At 42.9% G+C, this 21,901-nt stretch overlaps 1 protein-coding gene across 4 annotated transcripts; it reads right to left on the bottom strand.

Annotated features, from left to right (window-relative positions):
* Nucleotides 1-510: 510 nt before the first annotated feature.
* sec16a (SEC16 homolog A, endoplasmic reticulum export factor) lies at nt 511-20,917 on the bottom strand. 4 transcript variants are annotated; one of them, XM_063478262.1, is made up of 31 exons: nt 20,868-20,917; nt 15,830-19,219; nt 15,593-15,744; nt 15,290-15,372; nt 15,079-15,193; nt 14,734-14,923; nt 14,346-14,526; nt 14,108-14,250; nt 13,343-13,404; nt 9,570-9,708; nt 9,217-9,459; nt 9,043-9,140; nt 8,869-8,950; nt 8,420-8,537; nt 8,217-8,328; nt 8,009-8,114; nt 7,714-7,854; nt 7,487-7,600; nt 7,123-7,312; nt 6,556-7,016; nt 6,351-6,395; nt 5,303-5,467; nt 5,137-5,214; nt 4,957-5,013; nt 4,729-4,849; nt 4,457-4,594; nt 4,251-4,333; nt 3,964-4,035; nt 3,573-3,632; nt 2,070-2,138; nt 511-1,928 (listed from the first exon to the last, which is right to left on the bottom strand). In XM_063478262.1, the coding sequence occupies exons 2-31, from the start codon at nt 19,145-19,147 to the stop codon at nt 1,860-1,862; spliced, it is 7,005 nt and encodes a 2,334-aa protein (XP_063334332.1). In that variant the 5' UTR covers nt 19,148-19,219; nt 20,868-20,917; the 3' UTR covers nt 511-1,859. The 4 variants fall into 4 exon arrangements, with proteins under 4 accessions (XP_063334332.1, XP_063334334.1, XP_063334333.1 ...); XM_063478264.1 differs by having other exon boundaries at nt 3,594-3,632; XM_063478263.1 differs by having other exon boundaries at nt 20,828-20,912.
* Nucleotides 20,918-21,901: the final 984 nt, after the last annotated feature.

Raw genomic sequence — 21,901 nt, 5'->3', positions numbered from 1 at the left:
GCCACTAAGAATTGTTGTTCTCTTTGCTCTTCCAGTATTGGTCTGTCTCCAGCCTTAGTGGGGCTGTTCTTCTGCCTCTGAGAGTACACCATGGATGGTTCAGTGGAGTACAGCTGGTTCATTCTCCTGCCTTCCATCTCTTTGGACGTCATTTTCTCGTTACCCTGAAGGATATGGCGCAGAGGAATGCGCACTCAAAACCGGATCACAACAAATTGGTGCTTTCGAGAGTACGTTTGCTGATTGTAACGCGCTTTCGTATGTATGTTTTCCAACAGCACAAACAATACTGCAGAATCAGTGTGTACCAGTTAAAACAAAACAAAAAAAAAAACACATTTACTGCTGCTTAGAGTACCATATTTTTCTCTTTGTTCGCAAGTGCATTACTAGTTGTATGTGTCAAAATGTGGTAGTATTTTTGCTATCATTCCCAGCTGACAGTTATACTTTCCCGAGACTGTTATGTAATGAATGAAACCAGAGGACATCTCTTTCAAAGTGCTACAGAGGGCCAAAAATACCTTTATTATGATTTTTTTTTTTCATTTCTACCTTTTGTATTTATAGTTTTCTGTCAAGAACTTTACATGAGGGAGTCTAAAACACTGGAGACCACAACTGCTTCTCTGAAACAAAAGTGAGAAAGGGGTTAAAATCAAACTGTCTACAAAAAAAAAAAAAAAAAAAAAAAAAATTGGGGGATGACAAATGATTGAATTAAAAAAAAAAAAATCACAGCAATTAAATGACAAGAAGTACTTTGAATACAATTATCTTTCATTTTACAATGTAGATAAAGATTTATTTGCAGAAGCGGCCAATACAGGTGATCAGAATATGAATCTGTCATCTCAATCATAAATGCATTTTGTCAAAGCGTATCAGAAAAATTAGTTGTTCTACACACACAAACGCACACTCACACTTTTATTTCTACATCTCATAAATACAATCAATCTGATATACAAATATTTGGATAGATTCATTTTTATCGACATTTAAAATGCAGTTTGAATCCCGGTTCTTGCTGTTCTGTAGACCACCTCTCGATTAGATCATAATTCAGTTTCTCGCAACAGAAACTCCAGCTCGCTTGGACGAAAAGACCCTGTGGGCAGAAGAACCGATGGGCAGTTGAAATAGGTATTTGAAACGCGCAGCATCCTAACACTGCAGACTTTCTTTCTTCTCTACATCATCCATCATGCTTCCATTACTGAAGGGCGACTGAGGAAAAGCAAAGGGCATAGCAGACGAAGCAGTACTGACAATTCATTCTCACATAAAACGTTGTCTCCATTTGACAGAACACCAAAGAGCTGCACATAAAAGTCCAAAATCTGAATTAAAAAAAAGAAAGACAAAGTGCCGCTCTTCTACCTGTCACACATACAAGCAATCACAGGCATCTGGACTTGAGACAGAATCGAGACAAGGGATGATCATTCTGTTAACAGTGTTACGTTTGTGCGGAAGCCGGGTAGCTTTAGAGGATCGACGCATTTACTGTACATTAAATCAAACCTACATGAATGTACAATTTGTGTATGAATGCATCCACAGATCAGCCTCCATTATTCAACTGTCAGTTTTCTATTTGGATGCGAGAAAAAGCCCTTCATGGAAACACGCCTGTGTCAGAAACACATCAAAGTCAGTAATAGTTACTGAACTGGGGAGGGAAAAAAAAAAAGGGGTTGAGTTCTGACATGACGGATACTGTGATTATGCTCTTCTTAGGTACAGGCAGAAAGAAGGGTCCTTAAGACATAAAGCAGTTTGTCCATGTGCTTCTTTTACTTTCAGCTAGAATCCTCTGCTATCCAACAGGTCTGCATCTTTCAGTGGGATGTTCTTTACTTCATCACTGGGTACTGACGCGGACCGCCCAAACGACCTGAGCGTACTCCTGATGGTGCACTTGTCTGAGGAAAAACAGCAGCAAGGAAAGGTGATTGTAGGGTGAAAAGTAGCAAAAAAACAAACAAACAAACAAACAAACAAAAAAAAAAAAACTGTAAAGGTTTCTCACAACTGCAAAACTTTTGAAACTTTGGAGTTCATACCTGTGCAAACTGTGAGGGGTTATAAAAGGTGACGCCCCCAGCGGGTGCAGTCCCCTGGGCGTGATCGCTCTGTCCAAAGACAAGTTCAGTTACTGAAGTGTGTGTGCAGTGTCACACTAACATCACTTTAGAGCAGAGATGGAAAGCAAGACACACCTCACAAACAGATTTGACCAAAGTATAAAATAGAAGCCAAGGAAATGAGAGGAAGCAGTAAGGACACCAGGACACAGCGAGGCAGCATTACAGACCACTGTTACACAGCCATGCAAGCTTTAGGGTGGGTTAATGAAGCTGTGAGCACCCATGACAAAAAAGGAAAGGATCTGTCCTGCAACAGTCTCTTACATACTTCACTTTTGATCTTTAAGTCAATGAGATAGCGATGTTACTGCTTACAGTGATGAAGTTCAGCAGATGCTGCCCAGTCCTGAGCCTGGTTCTACTGGAGGTTTCTTGCTGTTAAAAGGTAGTTTTTCCTTCCCACACTCGCCAAATGCTTGCTCATAGGGGGGTGTCTGATTTTTGGAATTTTCTCTCCATTATTGTAGGGCTTTAAGGCAACTGTTGGGATTCAGTGCTATACAAATACAACTTAACTGAATACCTGTTTGCCAAGTTCATCATCTTAGGTTAGCTTGGTAATTGAAGCCAAGCATTAAGGGAAGCTTTAAGTTTGTTTTTGTTTCTTTTTTCAAACTAAAACAAGCTGCTTTATTTTACGTTATATGTGACCATATTTTCCAAATTATACATCATGCTGTTTTGAAGAAGAATTGAAACTATTGCGTAAAACTGTGAAGTCAATATGAAAAACTCTACTGTGCTCATAAATCACATGGGAAGTAGGATTTTTTTTTCCCCTCATCAACTTCTTTATAATCAGATTTTTTTCTTGCAACCAGAGACTAACCCCCTGCTGGCCACTGGAAAGAATGCAGATTTAGGACACTTTCATATTGACTTCCCTTTTTAGATCAGATGACGTAATTTTGCACGCACTAAATCTTAAACCAAATAACTGAGCAAATTAAATGATGCCTGAAAACATCAGACAACATGATAACATGAATCTGTACTTATGTGTAATTTTATGGCACTCCAATTGATGTCAAGGCAATTCATTCCAAATCTCAATTTTAACTTGCTAACAGCACTAGGTTAGACAGAGATGACAATCTTTTGAGAACTAGAGGTATGGGACAGGGAGTGCTGCAGTCAATCCATTCAATAAAAACAATATATAACCAAAGTTAATAGAATTCTCATCTTTTCTACTCCACAGAAGTGTGAACACTTTTTTTTGGCGACAACTATATAACTATACTCCGATTTTATTGTCCATTTGTGTTATGTTGAGTTAGTAATGGTGAAGACAACAGGCAGGGTTTAATGGGCAAAGAAGCTTTGGGTGGGTGCAGTGAAGCATGCTACTAGTGATGTGGAGTGAGCTAGAAGGGTGGCAGGCAGGGGTGAGTTAACTTAAAGCCCAGCTAGAGGTACCTGGTTTAAATGCTGACTCACTTCGCGTGATAAAGAACTCATTGAACTAGAACGTGACAGCTACAGACAGCAGGAGGAAAATTAAAAAACAAACAAACCCATTTTAATAACCTGGCATGCACTGGATTAGTTTTCAGAATGAAAATGAATAAATCAGCATAAAACCATGATTCATAGAAAAACAGACATGGAAAGAATTATATTAGACCAGCACATGGAACAGAGTATTATTTATCAAGGCATTTAGCATGAATATGAGGAAAGATTTTAATTCTACATGCATATAATACCATGTTCTTTCGCTCCTACATTAATATTACAAAGCGCACACTGGCCACTGGCAGTCGAGCATCATGTTTCAGTTGCATTATGACAGGAGGCTTAGGCTTACCTCTCCAGAATGGGAGCCATCAGGCACTGGAGGACCTTCTGGGGCAGGTGGTAACAACATTGGGGTGAACATCTAGACAGATTTTTAAAAAGCGCAACAGAAGAAGTTTGGATGAGTAGAGCTGTTGTTTTGTACTTATTGATGACTGCCTTACATTCTTTCTCAGTATGCTGCTTATGTTTTGTCTTTTTAATGCATTTTTTCACTTATCTTTTAAAAATGAAGAACAGGAGTAAAGTTCATGATTATAAAGAATATTGAGGATTACTAGTAAAGAGTAGAGATACCTGTGGACCAGCACTGGTGTTTGGTGAGTTCTGCTCCTGATTGCCTCCTTCACTGCCTTCCAGAGGTTGTTGATCATCGGGAGCTAATCCAGGGATACAAATAAACATGGAATTACTTCAATATTTAAAAGCAGAAAAATCCTCTACAGCCACCAAATGCTGCTGGTGAATACAAGTTATTATGCCATCTTGCACATGACACACACCTGAGCTAGGCACAAACAGGTTTGTAGGAATAGGCATTGGTGCCAAAGGAGCAAAGATGTCCGCTGGAGCAGGAGCTGGACCGCCAGGTTTAGCAGCTCTGCTGGGGTTCAAAACATCCACGTATCTACTCTTCGTGCCTGAGAGGGAACAAACACATCTGAGTTAGAAGCGCCCTATAAGAGAAGACATGCTTCTACTTTTAGATGCATTATGCAAGATGAAGGATGAGGTTTGTTTAGCCAAAAGCCACTCTGAGTAATCCTCATCTCACCTGCCTTCCTGGAAAACATGTTGACAGGAGGACCACTACTCGGTGGTGCAGCAGGCCCTCCAGGACCAGGAACTTGAGGCATCTTGGGGAAGACCGAGGGTGGTGGCGGAGGTGGCTTGCTCTAAGAGTTTAGAAGAAAAACTATTAGAAGTGTTCGATTTGTAAGACTTTCAGGCTTTCTGCACACTACAGGTCCAGCCTGGAGAACACATTTTCATTTTTACAGACCTCCTCCTCAGGCTCGTTCAAGTCGACCCATCTCTGCTTCTTTTCATCCCACACAATCTGACAAAGATCACAGTACTCTCATATTGGCCGCATGTACAAACAAGTGTATGAAATTTGTAGAACAGGTAATGTAAACAAGAAAAAAAAAAAAAAGGTGAAAGTGTAAAAGCTATAACTTACAGACTTATTTTTGTCATCCGGCAAGTGAGCTTCATTCTTTCCTTTCCCAATGATCCAACCCAGCCAGCCAACCCCTTTCTGTGTGTGAAAAGATAATAAGTATTCTACTTAGCACAGTGACCACAGTGCACACTGAAAACCTGAGAGCCAGTATGTGAAACTGAACCTTTTTTGGAGAGTCCTTCTTGACTTTCTTGGCCTCTTCTTTAATGGGCTGCTCGGGGATTGAGGGTGGAGGTGGAGAGGCTTGCACCACAGTTGAGTTGCTCCGCTCTCTTCCACCAGAGTGAGTAGAAGACTCCGAGGTGGTACGGGAGCGGCGTCCTGATGACTGGATGACAGAAAATACTAGATATAAATGAAATGCATAGACCTCCAGATACGACCTCTTTTAATCATCATATAATTTTTTTTAACTTATTACGCAAAGATGGTGTTTTATAAATATTGACTTGATTCCTGATATCTTTTTATCTGTTTTATGTAAACATATACAAGTAAAACATCAAAACATTGATTAATTTCTAATTTCCCAACAAGAAAATCTAAATGTGTTTTGAATGTGTGCCTCTCTCTTATGTTGTATACATTCCTCCTGTTTGTTATTTATTTGTTCTGTCTTAATATTTCTATTGTATTCCTGCACAGTTGGTGTGAAGCACCCACAATTTTGTTATACTTGTACAATGACAATAAAGGGCTATTCTATACTATTCTAAAAATCTATTGTTAAATAGATGGGGTATGTCAGAATAAAACTACTTGTAGGCCTAGATTTAAGTTTGTCCAGGATGTCTTGGTGAAAACATTTACTCCACTGCAGATAATGGGCTAAATCTGATTTTTTTTTTTTTGTTAAATGAGATTATTAGAAGTAACAAAGCAAACCTAGCAGCAAAAGCTGCTTTCTGGGAAATGCAGACAGCAGGTTTTAACTTTGCTATAATCTCTTGATCTTCATCTTAGTTTTTAAAAACTGTCATCAGGCCTACTTTTCAAGCAAACTGTAGTGATTTGGGGACATTTTACAAAAAATCTAAAGCCTAAAAATAATGTCTTGTATACAATTAGCAGCATTGCCTTGTTTCTGAGCGGATATGCAAAGACAGCCAGTCTTTTACTGCTCATTTTCAGTTCTGATAATGACTAATATACACTAGAACTGGACAAATTAAATAGAATTACATATGCTAGCAGTTGAAATACAAACATACCAAATGCAATGACGATTGTGAAGTAGTCCGAGGTCTCCCGTGACCCTGCAGAACCATAAAGATAACACACTAAGACTTTATAGAATGTTTAAAAAAAAAAATCAAAAATAAATACATATAAAACAATTATAACTTTGCCAAAAACATTGTATAAGGCTCTTTCCCAAAAAAAAAAAAGAAAAGATTCACATTAGCAGATACTGACCATCTTAGCCATCTGATCATAGAAGTCCTTCTGAGGAGTCAGTGAGGTCCTACGTGGTGAGGATGGCATTGATTGGATGTTTGGCATCTCTACTGGGGATCGTGGTGGCTGTTCTACAGGTGGCATGTGCCCAGGAGAAGGGGGCATGTGCGGAGGCATGTGCTGAGCCAGCTGGGCTGGTGGATGTATAGGTGAATGGGGCATCTGAGGGTGCATGTGTGGTGACATTTGGGTCACTTGATGAGGGGGAAATTGCTGCTGATGGGCTCCTGGATACATATCTGACTGCTCAGGTTGAGGTTGGAAAGTGGGAGGGGCAAAGCCAGGATCCTGTGGGGGATAGTTTGGGAAGGGAATCTGGGCTTGTGGTCCGCTAGTGGGGACCGGATAGTACTGGGGCAAATCACTGGAAGGCGAGAACTGAGGAGGAGCCATTCCATCTTGGAGAATGGAAGTGGGAGCTAAAAGAGAATACAACAGATGAGATTTGATGCGTTTTAAATGTGCCCGACATTTCAGATAAATTAAAAAATGCACCAAAGGCCCCCTAAAAAAAACCAAACAAACCTGGAGGCATCAACTGGACTCCCTGTGGTGGAGACCCAGGCAGTAATGAGCTCATGAGTGGGTTATCAGGGGCTGGGTTATCTAGCGACATGCTGTTTGGTGGGCTCGGATGGTCCAAGTCAGAGCTAGGGCTGCTGCACTCAAACTGTGTCGGAGTTGTTCTGTCTGCATTGTACGTAATCAGACCAGTCTAAGAAACACAAAGCATCAAACATTTGTTTGTTAAAAATGTTCACATAATTATTATACACAGCCTAAATGTTTTTTTTTTTTTTATTCAGAAGTAAAGTTTACACAACCTCCCTATATGACAACTGCTTATGTCACAACAGAACTAGAGTACAATGTTTTTCCTTCTCCTCACTTTGATCTGTCCATCCAGCTGTCTCAGGCGAATCAGCCATTCCGGCTCAATGAACAACTCCTGCTCTGGTTTCTCCTTCAGTTGTGGATCGAAGAACCGCAGCTTTTCAGACATCTGTTGGCAAACAGTGTAACAGTAACCTTTGTCTGAATGCAACACTGCAAAGTATTTAAGTGACTATATTTAGGCAAAAAACACAGCTAAAGAGGAGGAGAATGAGTGTATACCTGTATGATCTGACTGATGAAAACGGGGGAGTAGTAAGAAGGCTGCATGAGGACGGTCTTCGAGATAACTTCGCAATAATGGAAGGCCTGAGCGCTCAAGCCTGCCTCAGCCAAGCGGCATGCATAGATCAATTTAAACACCTAATGAGAGACAAGAAGAACAGAAGAGAGTAATACTTAGTAATATAACATGATAAACATCACTGTAAATAATGCAGTCATGTATAAAGTTCTTGGTTTATAAATATTATTTATTGGTTTGTCAACTGGTTTAAAAAAAAAAAAAAAAACTCACTTGGAAATTGGGCAGCGAACAAGGTTGGGAGCCTAGAGACTGAGCATACTCATAGGCTTCAGTCCTTTGGATTGCTTCATTAGTCGCAAATTGAGAGAAGGGCAAACTGAAAAAACAAAGATGAGGTTACACATGATGTTTTCTATAAAATGTGAGGACTTTTAAATATAACATCTTGGAGCTACGTGGGAGTGGTTATTGCATTAACCTGTGGTTGGAGCCAATCAGGACCATCTTGGTGCTCTTCTTTGTGAAAACGCCAAGACCAACTTGAGCCATCAAATAGCAGAAGTGTGCTGCATCAACCAGGCCCTTCGAAGCTGGCGTGAGACAAAATGAGTGCAGAGAGAGTTTAAGGGTGCATGTTTGTTGCCAGCGCTCTTGATTACTGAATTCTTGACAAAACCCTACCAAGTGTGTCGCCCATTGTGGTAATTGTGCGAGTATCCAAATCCAGGGTGTGTGTGAGGTTTGACAGCACCATGGCCAAATGAGGACGCCAGTCTCCCCACTTCTCCTCCCCGCAGCACTGTGTGGGAACAAGAGGGCAAAATAAACACGCCTTTTTTTAAAACAAGTGTCTAAAGCTACAGTACATACTGGAAGCGATTTATTGCCACCAGAGAAAGTGAATGATATTTGGCACCTTCGAGTGACTACAGGTGAAGTGGGTAGGACCTGCAATAAGCTTTCAGGCAAGTGACTGAAGAGACTACCAATGAGAGTGAAGAATACCATTGAATGATATATGGCCTGCTAGTAAATACATTAGAGGGTCATCTAGGCAATCGGAGCCTGTCCACAAGTGACTGTGAAACACTTCCAGTGTGTTTGGCTTAGGAGGGTAAAACAACACTTACGGTGGCTGACGCAGGCATCCTCCCCGACATCAGCTGGTATACTGTCTGAAGAGGGTCATTTATGGGCAAACTGTTAGCAAACCTACAAAACAAAGACACACACACAAAATAATATAATAACAATCATAGAACAAATAGGACCAAAGTTAATTATTCCCACATCTGATTCTTTACCTCGTCATGACTCGGGCATGAGTCCTGTTGTCCATCTTACTGGCCAATAGCAGGGCATGGCCCCAGAGACCTCCCTTCATGGCTGCTTCTAGTGCATCCTAATTCAACAAAGTTTAGGTATTTAAAATCTTGCAAGTTAATACCTCATACTGCATTTCTTATGTACAATTTTACCTTCTTTCGGCCAAACAGCAGCAGCTCCCTGAAGCGTTCTGTTTCTTTGCCGAAATTTTCTGGGACAGTCATGAAAGTGTCCGACAGTAGAGACAGCGGTCCGGCTCCAGGCTCTTCCTCGGCTCTCGCCAGTGGCTCGTTATTAAAATCAATCAAGTTGGCTTCATTAGGACTCTTGCCGGGAAGCCAGACAGAGCGATGCTCCTTCAGCAAGAGGTCAGCAATATCTGTGCCCACAACAGTCTGAGGAAACAGAGTACGAGTTAAAACGTTGTCTCACGCAAATGTGAAAAGCCACAGTCTTGCCTTAATTTCAATGTATGGTAAGTTTAGTGGTGCCTGCACAGTCTTACCCCATTCTGTCTACATAGCAGCATGATGAAGTCCCAGAGGAGGCGGGCAGAGTCTCTGTCTAAGAGGTTGTTATCACGGGAAGACTCCAATGCTTTGTTCTGGGAGAATTTAATCACGTCCACCTTGTGAGTCTCTTCCCTGATGGACAAGATGCAATATTAAAACAGAAAAGCAGTCAATGATGCATTCAATATAAATAGGGAGTTTTAGGCTCTGGCTAGGAATTAGATGTATTTAATTGCTGTTACGGCCCTGGCCATAAGCTGAATCCTGGTGGCTGTTTTAGTTTTAGTTTTTTCTGTCTGTGTCTTTAAGAGGCTCTTCAGGTTCTTCCTAATTGGAAAGCTGGCTGCTGCTGATTGGCTTCCTGATCATGTGGCTGCTTTGAAAATCCCTCACCAGCAGTTCTCCCGGGGCAGCAACTGACAGCAGCAGCAGCAGACCCGACCTTGGCCTCCAAAACCCTCTGTGATTTTCCTGATTATTGAGCTTTGTAAATAGATTATGGATCACGTGTAAATAGGGGCACCGTTTTCTCCTGTTTATTCAGTTAGGGAGTTAGGGGTAGCACCTGTCGTTTGTTTGGTTTCACCTAGGTTTTAGGTAGCACCTCCCTTTTTGAATGTTTGTTATTTTGGCGTTTGTTCACCCCAGAGTTAAGCTTTCAGTTTGGACAAAACGACCTTTCACTTGAAATTTGGCTTCTGGGTATGGTTTTGGGGACAAGGGTGGCGTCACTTCCTTTTTGTCTACAGCTTTTGGTTGGACGTTTTCTGGTAGGGTAGGGGGTACACTAGCCACAATGACTTTTGATGTGGATGATTTTGCACAACGGCCCACCATGGATAAGTTGCAATGATGCACAAAGGCAGATTTGTTGTTGGTGGCTAATTTGTTTAATGTTAGTGTCCCCTTAAATGCACGAAAAGCAGAAATTAAGCAGTGTCTGGCAGACCAGCTGGTGGAAAAGGGGATAACTGCGAAGGTGAAACCTGGACTGGTTGATGCTTCTGGAAGTTTGGTGGTGGATGTGGGAGCAGAAGCTGCAGCAACCATCCCACAAGCTGTCAGTGGATGGATGACACTGGGGCGGAGGCTCCTGCTGCCATTCAGGTCCCAAACATTGAACCAGCTGGTCAGTTACAGGCAGGAATGGTTACAGAGGATATCAAGCTCGCCCTTTGCCTGAAAGAGGTGGAGCTTCAGACTAAAGCCAAAGAAGCTGAGCTTATGCATCTCTGCGTAAGGGCTATGGAGCTGGATCCTTCCCAGGAACACAATGCTACGTCTACCCCTGTGAGCAAAACTTCCGAGACATTCTCCTCTGACCAGTTCAATGCAAGAAAACAAGTTGCCTTAGTGTCACCTTTCAGAGAAAGTGAGGTTGATTCTTACTTTAACGCCTTTGCATTGCAACCACTTTAAAGCGGCCCAGTGGTTAGCTGCGAGTAAAGTGAAGGATTTTATTAGCTAAGAGAATTGGTCCTATTGGAAGAATTCAAAATGTGTCTCCCTGAGAATGTTGTTGTGTATCTCAATGAGCAAAAGGTGGATTCTAAAGCTGCTGTTCTCGCAGATGAGTTTTCGTTTTCAGCTGTGCACCATGAAAAGGTTTCTCCTAAGAGTCAAACGCGCCCTGATCCAGTTACCATGACTCGTCGTGAATACTTTTATTGCCATGACACTGGACATCTCATTGCCAATTGTCCGTTGCTTCGCCACAAAGAGCAAGCTCAAACCTCGAAAAAGCCAAAAAGTGTTGGGTTCGTTCGGTCGGTGTCCACTCCTAATCCCGTCAGTGATGAACCAGGAAATGACTGCCTTGACAGCAGTTACTGACCTTTCATTTCAAAAGGGTTCGTCTCACTGAGTGGGAAAGAGGAAGATCGTGTGCCGATTGTAATTTTGCACGACACTGGGGCTACCCAGTCTCTCATTTTGGAGAGCGCGGTGCTGACTCTCTCGTATGAGGAGTGAAAATGAGTGTGTTATGGGCTCCGATCGAGGAATCACTAAACACCACTAATTTGAGGGATTTGCTTTCTCCCAAGTACTGAAAACTCAGTGTAACCACCTCTGATTGAAGTTTTCTGATCAGTTTGTTTGTGCAGTGCATTGTCTGAATAGTAGCATGTTTTGTGCTTGGGGTCTGCTCTGTCTTGCTACCTACAGTAACTGTCCAATCATGGATGTGGTGCCCTTGTGGGATTAATAGGAATAGGCTGTAGGTTTTTTTTGTTTTTTGTTTTTAAATGTACATATCTTCTTGTACTGAAGAGAATGAAGCTCTATCCCGACGTAGCTGAAGCTGTTATGTTCTTCTCGTCCAACTTGAAAAGCAGCTTCCAGTTTGAGGATGACTACTGTGGAGAACATGTCTGAACCACCCCACATAAAATCATCTACATGACATGCAAGTACCCCTGTCACCTTATAGAGATCATCTAGCCAGTAGAAGACAGCTGAATCTACATTTGACACTGTGCCCCCCAGCTTCTGCATGGTTTCTTTCACCCTGTTTTACCTGAATAATGAAGCATCTTCCAGGCCATAAACACATTTATTCAATTTCATGTAGTTCCTTTGCTCTGTGCTTCTACCGGTGGTAAATGAGCCACGTTAACGCAGCTTAAATGTGTTAACGCCGCCATCATGATTAACGCGATTAAAATTTTTAACGTACTCAACCAGTCTAGCTTTGGGTACAATGCCCACTGGTGTTTCCTTGAGTGTGCACACCCACCTTGTTGATATACATTTCTGACCCTTGTCTTTCTCCTCTTTAAACACATCGTTTCTTTTCCAGTTGTCAAGTTCAGTTTGTTTGGCTTGTGAGAAGATGTCTTCCTTCACCACTAATCTTTCATCTCTGTCTGTGCATGACTTGGCATCTTCAGACGGTGTCACTTGGAGGTTGTTTATTTGCTGCACATTAATGGAACCCAGGGATCCAGCAATTTCCTCGGGCTCACTGTACTCCATGTTGTACCACTTTGTGTTTCCCAGTCGCTTTTCCTGCTCGACTGATTATTTTTCCAGCATATGTTTGACCTGTTTCTTTGTCTGTGTATTTAATTATTTGTCCAACTTTAAGTTTCGGTCCTTCTATATCTGTGGTTGAGTGGGACAGTGTAGGACCTCTTTCTCTAGCTTGTACTGGATCACAGAAGGACTGTTTTCTGTAGTACCAAGCAGTTCATTTTTTGTTGATGCCATCTCCTCACTTTTGCTTTCAAAAATCGTGTTCCTCACCAAGTACCACTGCTGGGGTCTTTAAAAGATTTTCATCTGTTTTAATCTGATTTTCCTCTTCAGTTTCTTCCATTTCCACTTGTGGTTCATCCACTTTTCTGAGCCTAGACTGGTGTACTCTGACATTCCTCCTTTCTCCATGCATGGGTTCCTCCATGCCTGGCAAATATTACTACACATTGGCCAATGACCACACCTGGACCTTTCCACTCATGACAGTCTGTCCTTTTATAATAGACTTCGGCCCCAATTTCATATTTGTCAACAATGGATTGCAGCTGTTTGCGAAGGGCTCTCCGTATCTCTCAGAGCATTCAGCTTTCAATGTTAGTCCAATAATCAGACAATTGACATTAGAACTCCAACTTTAATGGTCGCCTTCCTTTGCACAACCACTGAAAAGCCAACCCTCCAAACTTCTACTCCCCCCTTTTCCACCTGCGTGTAGCCACCCCCTCCACAGGATACTTGTGCAGTAGGTTACATACATCTTAACACAAAGAAGGTAGAATTCCCTTACTTGACAAGAGGTCCAGGGAAAGCTCGCAGTTCTGCCTGATCAGTGGTATCCTGCAGCATGGTCTATAAATACAGGCAAAGGATATAATAATTCTTCAGATGTCCTTTAGATTATGGTCATATATATTCCCAAAAATCCACAGAAGCATTCAGTGTAGGTTTACGGGCAAATGCTAACAGTTACTTCAGGGCTTCTAGCAGAAGATAATGGATATCATCAATACTGTTCTATCTGCTAGTCATTGTTTATGAATGAAGATAAATTCAAATTAACAAGAAGTTAAATCACTGTTAGACAACAGCTGATGGTTTTGAGACTGCATTCTAGCTAATGCAATCTCTCTTTTGCCCTTCGCACAGGATGTTTACCTGCATACTGCTCAAAGGTTATTGGTCAGTATTACTGGGACTATGAGCAGACATCTCGTCTCTCTCCTACTTCATGGGAAAAGCTGTGTGAATCAACCCATACAATCTAGTGGTCTTTAAGTGTCAGTGATTTCAGATCATTTAGTGTTGTACATTTAACATTTTGTGTCTGCTAAAGTAAATCCGCCATAATCTTAATGAGATAAATAATGGGACTTTTTTCCTTAAAAGACACACAGCTCATTAGTTTTAGTGCTGCTTTTTTGCTAGGTTTATTGAAACTGGAGTAATACAGTTTCAGGAACATCTTCCAAAAGACCCAAAATAAACAAACAACAAAAGCCAACCAAAAAAACAAAACAATATATCAATGAAATATGGTCTGTTAAAGCCATACCTCAAGGTTGTGGATATCAACTAGAGCAGGCTGTCCTGCTGAGGGCAGATTTGGCAGAACCTGAACAAGATGTCCACCAGGTCCAAAACGAGCACAGCGGTGTGGTATGGTGAACTTTTCTGGGGTTGCGGGACGAGGAGGGGCTAGAGGGGAAAAACCAAAGAGAATCAGACCATTCAACTCAGCTAAGGACCCTTAGAAATGAAAAAAATGCTTCAAAGAGTGATGCAGCACTTACGCTGCTCAGGGGCGATCCAGGTGCTTTCGGTGGTATACCCAGAGGGATAGTACTGGCTATAGTTGTGAGATGCATCAGTCTGATCTGGGTACTGCCCATAGGAGTAATCCACAGCCAGAGTGGATGATGTGTTGTCATATGCTGCTGACACCAAGTCAGGCTGGCTCCTGTACACTTGGCTCTGCAACAGAGAGAGAATTATTATTTATAATGCAAATGAAACATTAAAAAAAAAAATACATGGAAAAAGAATTTGTAAATTAATTTTTGCTTTAACAATATTTCTACAGTGATTACTCATAAATTTTGGCCTGGTCTCCATTTGTGGTTCAGCCAGATAACTGCATACACAGAATACTTGTGAGGCATATGTGGGGAAAAAAATTGCCTGTTGCGATCGTGAGCTGAAGCTACTCCGTCTGCTGTGGTGACTGTGGGAGCTGTGGACTGACTGTTCACTGTGGACACTGCGCCGGTCAAAGTCATCACCATAAGCATCTCCCTGACGACGGTAGTCCTCATCAAAGCTAGCATCGTAACCAGGATAGTACTGCCACTGGTCCTCATAGCCAGTCTTCCTGTGAGTGAAATGTTGTAAATTGAATTTAGATTTTCTTTTTCCATGAGACACGCATGAACAATAACACTTCTTACACTGCCTTTTATTACTCACTGTAAATGTACATTAATATTATAACAACTCCATGATGTGCAAACAGTATTCTCTGCATACCTGGTAGGATACATAGATTGATTGCTGTAGCTGTCTCCCCTTCTGCTATCATCATAAGCCCAGTAGGACTGGTCATAGTATCCTCTATATCTGGGGTCATAGTGTCCATAGTATCCTTTACGCAGAAAATATGAAACAGAGACAGGGAAAGATATGAATTAAGAAAAAAAATAAAATAAATATTCAAAGCTTTCAACACTATGAGCCATACCTCCAAAGTACTTGGCATAATTTGCATAATAATCACTATAGGCACTTTGGTTTGCTCTGTGGTAATCCTCGTGATAGCCTTGCCTTAAGGGGAGAGAAAAAAAAAATCAAAGATAAGATAATGATGAATGAAGTAGTACAATGTATTAACACAGATTTTTTACATCCAACAAAACCAACATCACGGCAGGCAATTCTTTAACTTGGAAAATCCTCTTAAGATACTTAAAAACTCAATTTATAAATCAGAAACACATGAAAAGACAGTACACACCATGCAAGTGATCTTGTGAGTTTCACTAACCTGGATGATGGCCTGTCAGAGTACTGGCTGGCTCTAGAGTTAGGACGCTCTGGCTGAGGCTCTCTGTACTGGTAGTTTGGATCACGATAACTTTGGGTCTGCCCCTCATATCTGCCATACCAAGGATCTACTCTGTTCCTGTATGGCCCCGCCTAAGAGCACCAATATAGGACTTTATAGAAATTGGGAAATAAATATTCACATGCTAGGTTAAATAAAAGGACACCTTATACTTACTTGATAATATGGCTGTGCTCTAGGATCCCCAGATGGAGGTGGGTACTGGCCAGAAGGATATGGTGCTCTGCTATCTGGGTAGTCTCCATAATTATTATAATAGCCACTATACATCTGACCCGGTGCTGGTGGAGGCCCATAGCCTTGATGGCTTCCTGCAGAGGACGGTGGGCGAGGTGGCTCCGCAGGAGTCGTCTGTGGAGCCACTGGAGGACCTTGAGGCCCAGGAGGGTATGTACTAGCAGGAGGAGGAGCATTTCCTGCAGATGGCTCCTGTATTGGAGCAGGATACTGGTAACTGGGGGGTTGTGCTCCACTCGCTGTAACAGGAGGAGCATCTTTTTGTCCGTGCTGTGCAGCCTGAGAATCTAATACCTTAGGAGGTTCTGCTGGGGGCTGCTGGGTGTTTGGAGCTGTTTGAGAGGGTGCTGGTGGTACCTGTGTGGTAGATGAAGAAGTTGGAGTCTGGACAGAGGCATTCCCTTCCACTTTTAGAGCATCTTTGGTGACCTGTAGGTAAAATCCATTACTAGATTGTGGAGACTCGTGAAGAGAGGAAGGGTGTCCAGAAGCCTGGCTCTGGGCTTGTGATTGGTGCATAGAAAAATCAAGCAGTTCATAATTTGATGGCTGATTATGATTAGAGGAAGGATCATTCAGAAGAGAAGTTTGCAGATTAACTTGGAGAGCAGAGTTACTCTCTCCAGCCACTGATTGGCCCCTTGAAAGAGGAGGGCGGACAGGCTGGGGATGCGGCGATGCTGTGATTTCTGATGTCGTAGCTGCTGTGTTGTCTCGAGTCAGATTGAGCGGACTCTGATTAGAAGCCGAAACATTGAAACTCAGGATTCCAGGAGAAAAAAGTGGATTTTGATTACATGTTACTGAAGCTGGTTGGGAGGTAGTGGGACCCTGCCCCTGTGCAATCAATCTCACAGGTGGGGTAGTTTCCCTAAGGCTACTTTGAGTGGCTGCTTGAGGAGTGGTACTAGGGGGAATCACACTGTAATTGGACACTGGCGGGGCAATGAAAACAGGTTGGTGAAGCGAGCCAGACACAAGGAGAGATGCATAGCCCAGGTTGCCTTGAGAGTCACTTGGCTCTGCCTCACTCACCTTTGGCGGGTTCTCTAGATTCTCTGAGTGCTGATGTGAAGGTGGCTGGGTTCTTTGGGAGGGCTGCAGGTCCAGTGGACCATCCTCTGGAGGTTGGATAACATCAGCACTTGGCTCTCGTAATGGGGCAAGAACTATTGGGGCAGCAGGGGCGAGGAGGATGTTACCGCCCAAGGTCGTAGGATCATTCTGAGCCCACAGAGTAGTGGCAGGACTCTCACAGGGCTGATTAACTCCATGAGCACGGGATGAAGGTCGAGAGTGAGAATAGACCACTGGGTGTGTCAAAGGAGGTACGCCACCTCCAGGACCTGCAGGCAGAGGGTGCCCTGAGCCATAAACATTTTCCATATTGTCTGGTGGCTGCTCCATATTACCTGGTGTACAATCTGCACCCCCTTCTGCTACCATTTTAGCCCTGTCAATCTCAGCGGGACGCACCCCGACCCCATGTGAGCGCACAGGTTCGAAAGAGCTGTTAGCACTGGCCTGAAAAATACCGGTTGGTTTGGGAGGGCTAGGCGTGGGGGGCCACATTTGCTCCAGGGAGCTCTGCTGTACACCCACATCTCCAGCTGGAGAAGTGTCAATCTGTTCAAAGTAGCCTCCAGCTGCAGCAGCAGCAGCAGCGACAGGCTGATTAGGATCATCAGAGAGTCGTGAGCTTTCCTGTTGAATAAAGGTGCCCACCACCCCCTGGTGTCGACGAGTGCCTGTTCCACTCCCATGGCTCATGTTGCTGTAGTTGGACGACACACTGGCAGATCTCATTGGTCTGGGAATTGAATCTGGAGTCTCCAGGTTGGGTCCAGTTTCAAACTGCTCAGCACTGTGGGGTGCAGTAGCAGCAGGACTACTATGGATTTCACTGGGTAATACTTCTTGGTTTGGAACACACTCCAAATTCTCTACATGGTCAAACTGTGAATCAGATGGCTTCTGAGCATTTCCCTGTGATGGTTGATTGCCATCGATCATGTAAGGTACTTGTGAGTGATCTTGAAGAAAAGCTCCTTGGTAATCTGAAGAAACATCTGCATGACTACTGTGTGCCTGCTGGTTGCTGTGAAGTTGAAAAGTTCCAGCAATACCATTTACTGCCTTATTTCTCTCTGCAGACAGCGTTTCCTCATTTTCCACATCATTGTCTTTGAAGAACATTGAAAGTGTACCGGATTCCTGGTAATGTGGAAGTGGGGCTGGGACAGTACTAGAACTAGGCCCAGGCCCAGGCCCAGTACTGGTTGCAGGCTGAGATCCAGCAGCGTCAAGAAGGGGCTGAGGATGACCCATACCAGTACCCATTTGATGGTAGCCCGAGTCCTGTGGGGGCTGGTTAAACCAAAGATCTGGTGCAGCAGAGCTCTGACTGAAGTAACTCTGTGTTTGGAAATGGGAATTATGCTGTTGGGGACCATTTGGGTCTGGCCACTGAGAAGTAGGAGGTTTTAGTGGATTTTGAGAAGGAAGAGAAGCCTGATTCTGAAGATGTGCAGGTTGGGTCGGAGGGGTAGGGGTGTTGTGAAGGGGTGATGGGCTGTGGGAGGGGTACATCTGGGTTTGTGGAGGCATATTAAATGGCTGTGGTACAGGGTCACTAGTAGGCTGGAAATAGTTCTGAACTGATGGGGGGCGACTTCCGTGATCAGGGGCCCACTGGGAAGAGGAGGTGGTGACCGGTGGCAGTGGCTGGAAGGGCACTGGCAGAGGACCAGACTGTCCTTGAAATTCAGGGTTCAAAGGTGTCTGACTAGGTTCTGAGGCTGTAGCCATAGGTGCTGATGGTATCTGTTCTCTTGAATTAAAATATCCCTGTTCATTATGTGAGGATACGTATCCAGTTGGACCAAGCGGTGGTGTACTGTGAGGGTTGAAGAGGGTCACTCCAGAAGTAGCAGCTGTGGCACCCTCCAGTGTCTGTGGTTGCGGAGGCAGCCCTGAGCCAGGTTGATGGTACATGGCATTAGACGGTGTTTGCACTGGTGCAGGGTTGCTGTTAGATACTGTTGGGAGGCCACCTGCAGCCATAGGGGGAGGAGCTCTACTAAAAGCAAAAGGGTCTGTCATGGGTTGAGCAACAGGAGGCATTGTGGCAGGAGCTGCAGCAGCATGCTTGTAAGGCCTGGTCCTGCGGAACATATTGGGCCCAGAAGGAGGAGGGCCAGAGGCTCCTGGTCGTCCAGTCTGGGGAGGGGGCTGCATGTCCGCAGAGTTAACAGGTCCGAGGACCAGGTCACTCTAAGAAATCTCACTGAAGACTGAAGTCAGGCGTAGCTGAATAGAGACAAGAAAGAGGAAGTGATTAACAAAAAGCCCTGCCTCTTTAGGATACTTTACCACACCTTTGTTTGCGTTTTAGCCTGTGGTCCTATTCAAACCAAACGTACAACGTGGCAAGTTCTACATCAGCCCTCAAGATGCTGTGGTGGGTAAATACATACAGTGCTCAATTCAATACAACACACCTGATTTACTGTAATGCATACTTGGTATACTAGTATACTATCTACTGTTAATTAAATGGTCTGTAGAGTATTTGATGGTCATCTTACTGGTAATATATTATGAACCAAAGCACTGATGTAAGTCTATACACTTGTATAGTTTATATCACCCAGGTGAGGAAAATAAAATATAATATATGAAATTTATGAAAATTTCCTTAAAAAATAAACAAAAACAGGAAACTTAAGTTAACATCACAGATCTCATGGAGGCTGCAAAGTTGAGTAGCTAAATAGTTTCTTTAAAAAAAAAAGAAAGAAGCACCTGCTTTTGCATCAAATGCAGCTTTTAGCAGAAAGTCAAACTGAACTGCTCTACTGACAAGAGACCACAGTGCCATTTCATCTACAGTTGTTTCTTGAGTTCAGGTAAGGATGAAATCAGCCAAACAGGGGTGGAAGCTATGATTAAAATTATTTACACTTAGCATTAACTGGTAACTGTCACATGAGTCGTGCCACTACCCTTGTACAACATGTGTACAGCTTTCTCAGTTGAAATGCAAAAGTTAATAGTGGACAGTCATTTAAATCAAGCCACTACAAATGTAATACGTAGTATTAAGATCAAGGCCATGTATATTATTTGTCAAACAGAGATACTGAGCGTGTCTCAGTAGGAAGTTGAGTCAAGCTAACACGGCCTGTCAATAAGCATTTCAAATGCTAGATTTGGAGAGAAAGAAGACACGGAACTAATGTAACGTAGGGAAGTACATTTGGCCAGACGGGCTCTACCGGGGAGATCCCGGATCTTCCCGGCGCTCTGGGATATAAATTTACCAAGAGCCGTTGCACCCTCTTAAGCTTCGTATCGTTAGCACCGCAGATCTGCCAACTTAGAAAAGTCACAAAGTTAGCGTTGTTAGACATACGCTCCCTACTTCTTATCACTATTTGCCAGTTGTTCCAATATAGATGGCTGCTAAATCTCTTTGGTCTGGCACGACATTAAGATAGTGTTACACATTAAGCGACAGTGGGGAAAAGGTCCGGTGATTGGTACAACAGCTAACGGGAACCGTTCGGTGCTCCGTATGTCCCAAACGCCGGAGCCAGCAAATCACTAACACCTAAAGTCTGCTCGAATTCGTCCTTACACCAGCAGTTCTGTGAGTCACGAAAGGCGTAAAATTTCGGCACAAACTCAACATTGACATGGTTACACAGCGATAAGTTACAAGTCGCTGGCCACTCGTCGAGCATAATTTAACAGGTTCACAGCCTGGTCAGCTAGCATTAGCACTACTGCTTACTTAGCATTCCTGGCTAACTAGCCTGCGCTAATCACAAGGTAACAGTTCCCTGCCTGCCACAGACACCGGATTAAAACACCTAGAGTAAAACATTGTTAATTGTGTTGCAGATATACTCTTACCCGCTGTCGGAAATGTGTACAGAAATGAATAAATTCTTACAAGTATGCTGGACAGTGAGTGTGACACACCGCCACCATCTTCAATGAACACATCCTACTAGGCTACGTGTACAAGCAGCGTCACGGGCCAAACAACGACTGCGTCGCAAGAGGGCGGGGTTTATTAAATACCCTTTCCGTATATTTATCATCCGATTCTATTTAAGTGCAAAATTAATTGAAATATGGTATTTTGACGACAATGCCATACTGAAAACACTAAATAGTCGTGTTTGACTTGGACATGGAAACTGCAACACAATTTTAATGCACTTAAAGGGGAATAAATAGGGACTCCAGATTCTAATAATGACATACCCTATGATATATCAAGTTCATGCTAAGCTATGTGTGCAATAAAAGAGTATAACAGGCTGCTCGTGTTGTGTGAGGCATTATAATAGACTACCATAATAGACTATTTGTATCACTCAGTGTACAATTAAAGCATGCAAAACAGGTTTTTGTCCACTGGGGAGCACTATCGTATCATCAACCTGAAAGCTTCTCGGATGAGAGGTGAAACGTCTTCAAGCAACTTAAAGAAGTCCAGACGCTTTTCTTTCCAAGCTCCTTAGACAACCTGAAATCCACTTGCTCCTTATTGGCAAAGTAGGTAGGAATGAGCCACCAAAATAAAATGATCTTCACTTGTTCTTGAATATTGTGGCATAGAGTGACAGTTTGTTTAAATACCTGGTTCCACAGTTGACCTGGACGTCAACTAAAGCTGAAGTATAGTGGGATTTGGTCTCGTTAAATCAAGTCAAGGAAGTCAGAGCAAGTCAAAGTCAACCTTATTGTCAGTTCTGCAACATATACAGAACATAGAAGAATAAAAAAAAATCCCCCAGCCACGGTGCGAAACTATAGTGAAACAAAAATAAGAGAAAATAGGGAGATATAAGAATATGACGTACAGGTATGAATATACATATATATTGTATCAAACTACAGCTCTGAATTGCATGAGATATATACAAGTAGTGCCATATATGTCTTAAAGTATATGAATTGTACAAGCATTCTTAAAGT

The sequence above is a fragment of the Pelmatolapia mariae genome, linkage group LG7 (assembly GCF_036321145.2).
Source record: "Pelmatolapia mariae isolate MD_Pm_ZW linkage group LG7, Pm_UMD_F_2, whole genome shotgun sequence".
In the NCBI taxonomy this organism is placed as follows: domain Eukaryota; kingdom Metazoa; phylum Chordata; class Actinopteri; order Cichliformes; family Cichlidae; genus Pelmatolapia; species Pelmatolapia mariae.
Note: the sequence above shows the minus strand (reverse complement) of the source record. Positions and strands in the feature narration are given on the sequence as shown.

Coding starts and splice junctions, on each gene's coding strand:
- sec16a (XM_063478262.1), bottom strand. CDS start 19,147: ATGCAGCCCCCTCCCCAGACTGGACGACCAGGAGCCTCTGGCCCTCCT. Junction 7,601..7,713: donor TCATCAGTCAGATCATACAG/GTATACACTCAT, acceptor GTTTGCCAACAG/ATGTCTGAAAAGCTGCGGTT. Junction 5,215..5,302: donor AGAAGGACTCTCCAAAAAAG/GTTCAGTTTCAC, acceptor TTTCACACACAG/AAAGGGGTTGGCTGGCTGGG.